Here is a 12500-nt window from a genome sequence, read left to right as displayed (position 1 = left end):
GGATCCAACCGTCTGAGGTCCAATCGGTCAGCTTTGAACGTGAGTAATGGCGGACCGTGAAATCTAAAACTTACACTCAAAGTAAACGGCCTTTGGATAAAAATCAAAGCTCAAAATTTTGCCAGTCAGGTGTTAAGCAAATTACACTTTCAAAATCTGAAGGAAAAAAGGAAGTGGTTTTTTTGATCACAGGGGCACTTTAAGTGTGATGTAAGCCACGCGTCACGTAATTTTCATGAAATTTTGAGGAAACAAATTGTGGGTGACGCGCTGACCCTAATGGCATGTCAAAATTCAACTGTAAACCCATCTCCTCCAGATTTGTCATTCTGAAAAAATCTAATTCTTTTTTTTTGCATTTCTCATACATGTAAGTACAGTGTAAGAGTCTTTCTATGCTTTCCCTATCATCGGTTGAGAGATTTGGGATTTTTAAATCTTGAGTAAAGGCCACTGCAGAGCTCTCAAGTCTTTTAAGTTTCCAAACATGAGATGCTTGCTGGAGATTGCGCCAAAGCTGCAAGTGTCCTGTGTTTCTTGTGCTGAAGGTACCAAACAATAATGGAAGGGGATCTGGGAGCATGCTCCCCTGGAAAATTTTTGAAATTTGCACTTCTCAGATCGCTGGAAATGCACCGTTGAGTCTACTATTTTGTTTCTTTCATGCTGCTTGATAAGAGAGAGCCCATGTTGTTATGATCAGCCTGAGCTAACATATCAGCCTATAATTCATATATTAACGGGTGAAAGTCCTGAAGAAACAAGAAAATTGGTTGCACAGGAACAGATTGAACATTGACCGAAGTTCAGTGCCAGTAAAGGAAAGAATTCGGAATTCATGAGTACTTCTTAAGGTTAAAAGGTAGAGTTTAATACCTTCGAGAAAAGTGCCAATGCATGAGAAATGGTTTTTTCAGCGTGAGAGCGTGAGATTGCATTGAAATGTGTGAGACACGCTCAGTGCGTGAGACTTAGAGCTCTGCCACTGAATCAGTTTTGTGGAGATTGTTTTCCAACTCGTCTAACTCACCATAAGATTCTGGCTAAACTCTGCAACATGTAGTTAAGAATAGTCCCGGCCACTAATTTGCATAAGGATAGAAATGCCTTGTTCTTAAGATGCTGCTTTAAGAAAACAATAGTATTGAGGTATTCAGATTCTGAAGTTGCTCCAAGATTCTTAGGTAGCCTGCTCTATCTGTGTTTTGTTTTTTTTTTTAATATTATTTCCTTGTTTATTTGGAGTTTAAAAATAGTCTTTTTGTGACAAGGTTGAAACAATAGTTTTTCTGACTGAACCCAGTCAGCTGATGTTTGTACAACTGTATTATCCAAACAAGGCATCCAGATAAATTTAAGTACATGTATAGAGAATTGATTTGATTTTAATGAGTGCAAAGATTTAAAAGTTGCTTGTGATGAGAAGGGTTTTTTAAAATCAGAGTTTCAGTTTGTTTCTACTATGTATAATGCATCTTTGCACACAAAACAGTTGAGTGGTTGGAGCTCCCGAAACAGAGAATCGCATATTGTGAACTAGCGACATATTAATTAACATACACCAACTGGCAAGAACTAACCAAGCTACAACAAGTTGCATTTAATAGTGGAGACACTTCACCCTCTTGGGGCATTATTAATTTACCTAGCATCTCTCACACTGCAGCTCCCCTCCCCCCCCCCCCCTAAGAAAGGCTACCCCTCACTTATCAGTGTTGCTAGCAAGACCAAAAAATTGTTGCAAACTTAAACAGTCAACATTGAAAGGGAGAGAGGGGAGGGGAAGTGGGAAAGCTTTAAATTCTAGATATGTGAGGAGTTTTAGTTAAGGTGGCTTACTACAGTTTTACGAAGAAAAAGATCAAGATTTTGAAATCTGTGAAATTAAAGCAACAGGATGTTTTTTCTGACATGTTAGTCACTGCAATTGATATAAAATGTAATTTTACCAAACAAATAAATTAATGCAAATCAGGGGATAGTGCTAAATGTAGTGACTGAGCTCCTTGAGGTGGACTGGAAACTAGACATTTCAAAGGCCTTTTTCTCAAAAACTAGCTGTATGACCCCACCTTAAAATTTCATTATTTTCTTAGTGAGAAAAAAATAATAAATCATGTATAGAAATAAATAGTTACCGGTAAATCATTTGTCAGACAATTTTTTCATAATGCGAAAAATGTTGATTTTCGTCTATTTTGATAATAGCCGAGTAACTGTCTGATAGATCTTTTTAAAAAATCCTTTACCAATGCCCAAAATTTTAATCCTGGTCATACACAGCTAAAAAAGTCCTTTGAAATGCCTAGTTTCCAGTTCCCCGTCCAGGAGCTTGGTCACTATATTATGAGCATTTTTGATCTGACTCCAGATCGAGTGGTCCGGGTTCGGCTCCTGGCCGGGGACAATGTTTTGTGTTCTTGGACAAGACACTTTACTCACACAGTGACTCTCTCCACCCAGGTGTATAAATGGGTACCGGCAAAATGCTGGGGGTAACCCTGCGATGGACTAGCATCCCATCCAGGGGGAGTAGAAGTACTCCTAGTTGCTTCATGCTACGGAAACCGGAGATAAGCGCCGGCCTGATGGGCCTTCTGGCTCATAAACAGAGACTTTCTTGTCTATAAGACAGAGGCAAGTAAAAAAAACAAGCTAGTCTGAAAAATTTTTGACCAAGGAAAAATTTTAATGACATCATACTGTATGAAAGGATTGTTCTTTGATGTTGCAATAATTATTATTGTTTTGTCTTTACTTAGCGTCATCCACAAGTGACACCCCTGGAAAACTTAAAGGACAACTATGTCAGGATGTAGTTGGTCCAGCTGGAAGAGTAAGAGGGGGAAGAAAAACCACGGAAGAGGAAGAAGGAGAAATCTTTAGTGATCTTTCAGATGCTGAAAGCAAAGGAGACGACAAACTAAGAAGACATTCAACCTCCAAACGTCATAAGAAGGAAGGAGCGACAGATAACAGTAGTGATGGTTTGTCAGATTCGGAAAAGAGAAAGAGTTACAAGCAACAGAGATTTTCATCTTCGGAGGTTGCTGATAGCACTGAAAGACCCAAACAAGAGGAACTCAGAGACCATGTGTTAGATTCAGAACAAAAATTGAAAGATGTTGAACTTCAGAAAAACGACTCTTCATCTCTTGAAGATCCTGGAAAAGCAGAGAAGCCCAAAAATAAGGACCCTGCTGAAGCAAATAGAGGTACAGTGTATTTTTGGAACAAAAACTTAGTCAAAGTAGCCCTTAAAGGGAAAGAGTATGCTTAATTGACTTGGGAAGGAATTGGGGATTGTAAAATGTACTTACATGTAAGATCAGAGGTGCTCATTTCCATTGCTATGATTTTCCAATTAAAGGCTTAAAATATCTGGCCTATGTGGATTTTACATAACAATAATATTCTCTACGACTGGTTTTATACTCAATTATTGCCACGTGGGAGCACTGCACAGAAAAACATCTATAAATTCTTTTCCTGAAGAGACCTATTAGTAATTTACTGAACGTAATTCCCCAGGAAGATTATGCTGTAGAAGAGTACCATCTAACTAAAGCTGTAGTCGAAGTAGTCAAGTCTTGGGTTTGAAAGAGATAATTTTCAAGTTGTAAAAAGTCTGGTAGCGCAATTTTGTTGTTCAGGTTTGTCATTTATCGTTGGAGGAATATGATCTGCTAGTTGACCATTAATTTGTTCTTGTTCTGGTTTCCACAGGCTTGATGCTGACGGCCAAAATGGAAACAGAAACAGAAGAATCCAGTGATGAGGAAGAGAGTGGGAATGAAGCTGAGATAACAGCTGCTACAAAGAGAGTGAAGAGTGTTGAGCCACAAGTCAAGGACATGAAAGAGAACAGCAACAGTGAGTCTGATAGTGAGGAAAGCAGTGATGAAGATGAAGATGAAGATGATGACGAGGAGGATGATACTGATGAAGACGATAAAGTTGAAGTTCTTAAGAAAGAAAATAATGTCAAAGACAAACCACACAAAGTAGTGGACATCAAGAAAGGAGGAGACCAAAAAGGGGAAGTCATTAGAAAGGAGAAAGTGCAAGATAATGAAGAAAGTTCTAGTGAAGAAGATGATGACGAAGAAGAAGACATCAGTGAAGAAGAAAGTGAGGAAAGCGAGAGTGAAATGTCAGAGGAAAGCGAAGAGGAGCAAATAAGGCCGAAGGAGGTGAAAAGGATTGAAGAAGTTGTCGAAAGGAGAAAAGAAGAGGAATTTGAATCTGAGGACATCCATTCAGAATTAAAACTACTTAAACGGCAAAGGCCAGTCGATGAAAAGTACAAAGAGAGAACAAAAATAGAGCGACGTAGAGATGAAAGATCAGATTGGAGGCAACAACACAAGTCCTCAGATGCTAGAGAAAAACTAAGGAAAGTTTCTGACATTAAGGAAAAAATGGATTCAAAATATGAACGTTATGAAGAAAAAAGGTATTCTCAAATTGAAAGTAAGAGTAGTAGAGGACGGGAGAAAAGCAGATCTGGGGATAAAATTGATGGTAAAGAAAAGGGAGTTCGTAGTAAGCACAAGTTGAGTGCTAACCAGAAAGAGGATATTTCAAGAAGCAAAGCAGACAAATCAAGCTCAAGAGGTGGGAAGTATTTTGAAAATGAAAATGACCGAGATAAAAAGCATTCCAGGAAGGATCCTTCAAAGAGAAAATCACCTGACAGAGCCACAAGAGATGACGTTAAAGACAAAGAACGAAAGGACCACAGTGGAAGTCGGAAAAAGTCATCTACTTCAGACAAATCAAGCAAGGATAGTAGAGTTGGGAGGGATGACTCAATATCTAATAAACCCAAGAAAGGGGATGGTCCCTCTCTGATTCTAACAGAGCGTGAAAAGCGCCAGTTCTCTAATGAAATTGTTGATAGCGACCATGAGGAAAGCAGCTCTGAGGACGAAAAAAGAACAGCATACTCTGATTCTGAGCTGAAACAAGACCACCTTTCTGACAGAGAGAAGGAAAAGGAGAAAGACACCAAGCCTAAGCTGCCGCCATATTACCCAGCTGTTCGTGGCTGTAGAAATGTTGAAGAGTTTCAGTGGCTGAACAGAATTGAAGAAGGAACTTATGGAGTGGTTTACAGAGCTAAAGATAAGCGGACAGGTCTGCTTTGATTTTTTTTGGTTGTGCTTTCTCTTTTTCCGTAATTTAGTTTGTTTTGCAGGTATTTGAAGGGGAAAGGAAAGGAAAGGAAAGGAAAGGGAGAACCGGCACAAAGAACGAGAAGAGCATGCATAGCCTGCGCGCAGCCGGACTTACAAGTAACTCGAAACCTAGGTCAAAACCTAGATATATGGTAGTCCATCTGTGCAACGGCTTCCAAAAGCTTGTTCTGAGGTCTCGCAGTTTTAAGGGATTTCTGTACCCCTGTCCGATTGGCTAGAATCTTTCGCTTTCTTTAGTAATTATTGGACGTTATTCACTCATCAAATCACGTAATCCTTTCAGTGAAAGGTTGGAGAGAGATTTCAAAGCCCTAAAAGATCAGTTTAAATTGATTGTCTCCTATCTGAGCAGGAAAACTTGCTGTGGGAATTTCTTGTATGTGAAAATATATTTGTTACTGTGATGATCCAAAAACTGTGAACACTAGAAATATGTATGAAACGTTATTGTGGTTCAAGTAAAAAAGCCAATCTACAGGTAGCACGAGAAAACTAAACCGCAACCAGTAATGGTAATTAGTTTGTGGTTTCATGTCGCTTCTGATTGGTTGCTGCGTGGTGGGAAATAACAAAATCATCCGCACATGCTACGTCAGATTTCTATTTGTTCGTGATCTGTGTCGGTGTTTAATTTTTCTTACACACTTGTTGCAAACAAGTTGTGAAAAATTTTCAAAATATTTTACATTTCTTAATCGTTCAGCGAATATAACACCAAACGAATTCTTCCTCAGGGATGATCTGAACAAATTCACAAAAGATTTGGTTGAGCCATACTCCACCAGTAAACTCCTTTCGCAAACTTGACACATGCCATTGAAGGATTACATGTACTCCTTTTTTAGGCGGCCATGTTTTGGTTTAGTACTGCCGTAAAATTCCGAAAATAAGCCCCTCCAAATATAAGCCCTCCAAAGCGGTCAAGGAAAAAAACCCTTTGTTAAATTGCCCCTCCCCTGGGAGCTTGTACTTGGAAAAGTGCCCTCAAATAAAAAGTAAAACAAGGCAAAAACGGTAAGTTTACTTCCTATAGGGCTAGCCAACTCAATTTGGAAAGGCAAATTTCCCTCCGTAGATAAACCCCTCCGAAAATAAGTCCCTCGAAAAGGGCCTTTGAAAAATATAAGCCCCTCTGTGCCATGAGATTTTTTTGGGGAAAAAAAGGTATGGTAAACAACATTCGTGAGTGGCGCATTTTTTCCCGTAAACGTTTTGTGATTGGATGTCATTTAACTGTTAGAGATTTAGGGGGTTGAATGGAGTAGAACAATAGTGTCCTTTCAGGCGTTCCCTTCTTCCTCACGTGCCTTCCTCGTTCTTCCGCTGGTTTTTCCTTTTCCTTTCTCTTCCCCTTTGAATGCCTGCTACATACATAGGCTATCCAATTTTTTTTTTTTTATAACCATTATGTGTCACAACGATTTGAAGACAGTATTTTGCGTGATTCTGTAACTCAGAGTCAAGGGCTTGCTGATTTTTTAATATCATATGAAAGCTCAATCCAATACTAGACTGCTTTAATTTATTTGTCTTGATTTGCAACATGAGTAATGAATGAACAATAATGAATGTGAAGCTAACCAAGGGTGCCATACTTTTTTGCTCTCTCATCTGCACCATGTGACACTGCAGTATTCTTTGTCTGATGTTTCACTGAAATCTTCTCTTTTGAAGGGGATATTGTGGCATTAAAGAAGTTAAAAATGGAGAGGGAAAAAGAAGGATTTCCAATCACATCTTTACGTGAAATCAACACTCTTCTCAAAGCACAGCATCCAAACATAGTGACAGTCAGGGTAGGTGTCTTGTGAACTGTCTTGTGAACTATCTTGTGAACTGTACATGTATGTTGGACAAGTTAAACTTAAACTCTGCTTTTGCAAAACAAGAGTCATTGATTGGTCCTTCAGTAATAATTTTGTTCTTCATAATTCCTGTGGTTCCCTTTTATTAAAAATGTACTCAAATTTGTCCAATTTAAAAGGGAAGCTTTTCTGTATGCTATTAAAACAATTAAAACAACTGAATTATTATTAATGCACTTGAAAAAATTTAATGCATTAATTTTAAGGAGTAGATGCATGACTAATTTTCATATCCATCAGGATCAGTGCCTGATTTAAGGTAGCCTGCATATCAAGCATCTCCATGGGGGGACATGGAAGATTTTTAGTGTTTTGGCCCTGGGAAAAAATGGGGCAAGACAAGAAGGGGAAGGAAACATGTTTCATTTTCCTCTCCTCTCCTCTCCTCCCCACTCCAATATTTTTTGTGCTTGCCCTATTCTTGCATGGCCAGAAAAATGTATTCGCTTCTCAGGCTTAAGGACGGTGCCTACTAATTAAAGATATTTTTGCCCCGGTGTGTGATTGTGCATGAAATGTAGATCTTAACAAGTGTTATTGAAATCCAAAAAGAAAATTGGGGTTAACCACGCATTTTTCAAAGATAATTCATGAATAATATTTGTAAAAAGCTTTAAAATACAAAGCAATGTATGGCGTTCTTTCTCAAATTGGAGCTTAATTATCTCTCAAAAATGCATGGTTACCCCCAATTTTCTTTTTGGATACCAAGAGTACTTACTAAGATCTACTTTTTCCGAATAGTTTTAAACCGCGCAAAAATATGCCTGTATTAGTAAGCATCACTGATAGGAAATCCAAGTATCTCGAGATGCGCAGAACGTGTGCGCAATAACAATAGTAGGCACCGTCCTTAAGGTTAAAGGCTAAGTATTTACAGCTTATTTTCAACAAGAGGGTAAGCGTTAAGTTTAGCAACATTTTTAGCTCAGGGTGGGCTATTTTTGTTTTCTTGAGCAGAAGAATTCAGGGCACAGTGCGATACTTGTTGTCTGTATTCCTTGGCACAAGTGACTTCAAAGTTGGGAAGAAGGGCAAGGGGATATTTTGTGGCCTGTAGCATTTAGGATTGGTTTGGAAAACAATATACTGTAAATTGAAAACAATGTCTTTCTGGATTTTACTGGGAAACACAAAATTATTATAAAACTGCATGCCCTTTTTTGATCCAATGAATTTATAGGTTTAAATGCGGCCTCATGATCGTACTGTATGTATTTGGCTACAGGGCTTCAATGACAGAATTACCTTTTAAATTATTGAAAGTCTATAATTTGTTTTGTCAGGAAATAGTTGTTGGCAGCAACATGGATAAGATCTACATAGTTATGGACTATGTTGAACATGATCTGAAAGTTCTTATGGAGCACATGACACAGGGCTTTAGGATAGGTGAGTGGTGCAGTTAATGTGTTCTTTTTTCTAGTAAGCAAAAGATCGCTTACTGGTTATTATGAAGCAATTGATGCAGTCGGTCTGCCTGATCTCTCAGCCTTGTTAAAACCTAAAAGTCCTCCACTAGTAAGAATAATTTTTTTGTCACTGTTAATTTTTATTAAATTTTTCTCTAGGTGAGATTAAGACACTCATGATTCAGCTTCTGCGTGCAGTGGCCCATCTTCATGACAACTGGATACTTCACCGTGATATTAAAGCCTCCAATTTGCTCCTCAGTAATAAAGGAATTCTCAAGGTTAGGCTGTCATAATTATTATAAATTATGCAAACTACTGCTAAAAATGAGAAGTTGTGGGGTCTTAATTCTTAATGAAAAAATAACGAGGCTCGCTTGTCACCATTGTTGCTGTAAGGTGACTGGATTAGTTGGGCTCAACTCAACAAGATTGGGCAAAAGTATTGTATGGTGCATGCCAGCCATTTTGCTGCTATATCATATGTTCCATATCACTGGACCACAGGACCAAAATTTGATGTCATTAGCTTGGGATCAGTAATGATGATGATGAAAAACCTAACGAGTCCAGTTGAGATCAACTGTCCAAGGTACGTTATGGCTGAGGCCTGGGTTTTGACCCCAGTTGAAGAGGTGGGTCATTGTCAATGACTGTTAACCCAGCCTGACTTCCTGCAAGTGTCACCATTATGGTGTATCTAAGATGGTCACTTATCCAGTTATCAGCCCCACCCAACAGTGCTTACCTTAAGTGAACAGATGAGAACTGGGGTACTTACCATTTACACGGGAAAACCAGAAATTCCAGTTGGAAGATCAAATGGTTCGCGCCATTCCGTTTGGGAAGCTTCAGAAAATTTGGGCTTTGATTTGTGGTGATGCTATTTTTCTGCTCTTTTAAGTCTCTCTAGCTGACGTGGATAGACTTTTTTGCGCAATGTCGCATTTAAGTGTTTAATGTTTATGCCTGAAATTTCCAACCGGATGGTTTTTGTAAATGGTAAGCACCCCAGGTGTTCCATGAATTTCACCGCATGCAAGAGTTCATTTGAAGTTGAATGGCAATATTTCAACTATTCGCTGCTATTTTTCATTTCATTTTTCTTAGGTTGGTGATTTTGGACTTGCAAGAGAGTACGGATCTCCTCTGAAGAACTACACCCCAATTGTAGTTACCCTTTGGTATAGAGCCCCTGAACTGTTACTTGGAACTAAGGTAAGGTGCACAATTTAAACAGGATGTTGGTAACTTCTCATAGGACTACCACACATTAGAAGAATAATGCCTCGCAAAGGTACATGTACTGATGTACTGATAAGTAGCTTCTTTTTAATGGTAACAATCTAGTGATTAATCCACACACCCAAAGACTTGGATTGCTTTTACACTATGCTTGTGAAAGGTACTGCTCAGTAGATTTCCAATTTCGTACCAACGTATTAATTTCAAACTTTGGATCACATGTTTATAATGTAGTGAACAGCAACACATAATATCTAATTAAGCACTGCCAGAAACCCATAAGGGTTAAAACGTGTAATGCGCGTTCACAGCTTCCGAATATTCAGCGCGAACTGATTGGTTGAATGTTTTCAGTGCTAAGTACCATATTTGGAAACCCCTCACTCTTGTTGTTCCAAATATGGTACTCAGCAAATTGAATATTCAGAAGCTTGTTTCCGAGCACACAAGGGGCCGTTACACATTTCAACCCTTATGGGTTTCTGGTACTGCTCAGTAGCTTTCATTTGGGTGGTTCTACACTGAATGTTTTCCTGAGGACTCAGAACTCTTTATTGTGTTATTTACTGCTGTTTATTATGCGATACTCTCATGCAGTACTTATAGCATAGAAAAGAGTGCCACAGAAAAGTACTCTACAGGAGAGTTCACTTGAAATGCTATGGTCACGCAGCACCTTGACCCATTGACCCCTCAGGCTTCTAGGATTTCCCCAGTTGACGAGTAAAATCGTTGAGTTAGACAAGGTAAAATATGTTAAGTCTCGCTCTCAGGATTAAATGGGTTTAAACTCAATCACATCTACAATCATGTTTTTACTTCTCATCATTGAGGCATTTGTACATGTAGATTAATTTCAAGCTATTCATCATCATCATCATCATCATCATCATCATCATCACCAGGGCTAAATTCACTCCTTGGGCCCGTTTCTCGAAAGTCCCGAAACTTTGCGGGCCATTTTCGGGCGTCACAATTCCCTTTGTATCTCAAGAACGGAGAAAATTTAATTCGTCAAACCTCTCAGTTATTTTTCTTTTTGTTATCTTGAAAACATGTCAAAAGATCGGGTTTCCAAAACAAGCGGTTGGCAATTTCACAGATGTCTTTTCAGGCCCGAAAAGGGACTTTCGAGAAATGGGCCCCTGGTGGAGGAACCCTTCCCTTTAGTTAGCTAATCTTGACCATGCAGGTCCAAGCTGTGTGGTGAGATCATCTCTCCATCGTGTTTTTGGACGACCCTGTTTTCTAGTCCAATCTCTTGGGTTCCACTCCGTTGCTCTGATAGTCCATAGATTATCTGATAGCCGTGCTATGTGACTTGCCCATCTATGCTTTTATCTAACTATTACTTCAGGAATATTCTACGCCTGTTGATCTGTGGTCTGTTGGATGTGTATTTGCCGAGTTACTGACAATGAAGGCCTTGTTTCCTGGCAAATCAGAGATTGATCAAATCAACAGAATATTCAAGGTAATCTAGTAATCTCCTGAGCTATTAAAAGTGTTCTTGTTTAAAATAATTATAAAATTGCAAGTAAAACACCAGGTCCTGCTCTGGTCATTCTTTCCCAAGATGAAAGAAAGATGAGGAATCAAGCAGGCCACATAAAAAAGTAATGAGACAATAAGAATATTTTTGGATGGGGAAGTTTAACTGATCATTTCATATTGGATTTAATCAGAAACCCATAAGGGTTGAAACGTGTAACGCGCGGAAACCCCTCGCTCCAGTTAATTTCACGCGGTATTCACGTGGTATTGCGTCACGGTGTTCTTGCGAATTGATTGGTTGAATGTTTCTCTCTTGTCGTTCCAAAAATGGAGTTCAATTCCCAAAAGAATATTTCACTCCTCCAACATGGCCGCTCTTTCTTTGTTTCACTCCTCCAAGATGGCCGCCGTGACGTCATGCGGAAACACTCAATTATAATGATATTGATTTTGATTGTGATAATCAAATAAGTGTAAATGCTGTAGTATGGGGGTATACTGGAAGTCACATCAAATTAAAACAGATACAACATTCAAAATGATGAGCATAGAAAAACGGAAAACTCAACCTACACATACGTTGTATTATATTTAAACGCTGAGTCTAGGAAACAAAACCTGGAAACATTGGTGGGAGGAAAGTGATTTCACAGTTTTGCCAATAACCTGCACAGCAGGCGTTTTTTGGCAGGCGGACGCTTTTGTAACAGGCCGTCCTACAATTGTATGACTCGTCCCGTTCCTCTGTTAATCTCATCATCCGAAATGTTGGCCGACTTTGCTGGCTACTTTGCCAAGGCAACCTCATGTAGATGCATAATGGTGACATCACTAAACTACGAAACAGCGAAATACCGAAACGAAACACCTCAAAACACCGTGTATATGAATGAACCCACCATGCATTGAATACTAACCGACAAAGTTTGGATTTTTAGATTCTAGTTAATTGAGATCAAGATTAGGATTAAGATTAAGATTGAGATTAGGATCAATAAGGTTTTTAGACCTAAAACGACATTTAATCTCAAAATCTAATCTTTATGGGTTAGTATTCAATTTATGGTGGGGTCATAAAAGGTGTTTTGGCGTTTCGCTGTTTTGTGCCCGACGTACGTACTAAGAGGATGAACTTGGGACCAAAATGTTTGGGAGGAATGAATGGAGGAGGGTCTGCTTAGCCACTTCTTGTAACTAGTCGTTGAGTAGTCAGCTTATCCTTTAGATAAGGATATCGACTGCCGTTGCAAATGTGGAGCAAAACACTTGACATGGGCTATTTA

At 39.0% G+C, this 12500-nt stretch overlaps 1 protein-coding gene across 1 annotated transcript in view; it reads left to right on the top strand.

Moving 5' to 3' along the window:
* The window catches only part of LOC137997955 (cyclin-dependent kinase 11B-like), a 17474-nt gene that overhangs the window by 847 nt on the left and 4127 nt on the right, over positions 1-12500 (top strand). Inside the window, exons 2-8 of the mRNA XM_068844296.1 lie at positions 2763-3215; positions 3727-5139; positions 6876-6997; positions 8353-8458; positions 8638-8759; positions 9589-9696; positions 11081-11197. Coding sequence (XP_068700397.1) covers positions 2763-3215; positions 3727-5139; positions 6876-6997; positions 8353-8458; positions 8638-8759; positions 9589-9696; positions 11081-11197 — 2441 coding nt within the window. The remainder of the gene's footprint in view (positions 1-2762; positions 3216-3726; positions 5140-6875; positions 6998-8352; positions 8459-8637; positions 8760-9588; positions 9697-11080; positions 11198-12500) is intronic.

This window comes from Montipora foliosa, chromosome 3 (assembly GCF_036669935.1).
Source record: "Montipora foliosa isolate CH-2021 chromosome 3, ASM3666993v2, whole genome shotgun sequence".
Lineage (NCBI taxonomy): Eukaryota > Metazoa > Cnidaria > Anthozoa > Scleractinia > Acroporidae > Montipora > Montipora foliosa.
The sequence above is the reverse complement of the archived record's forward strand: the minus strand, read 5'-3'. Positions and strand labels throughout refer to the sequence as shown.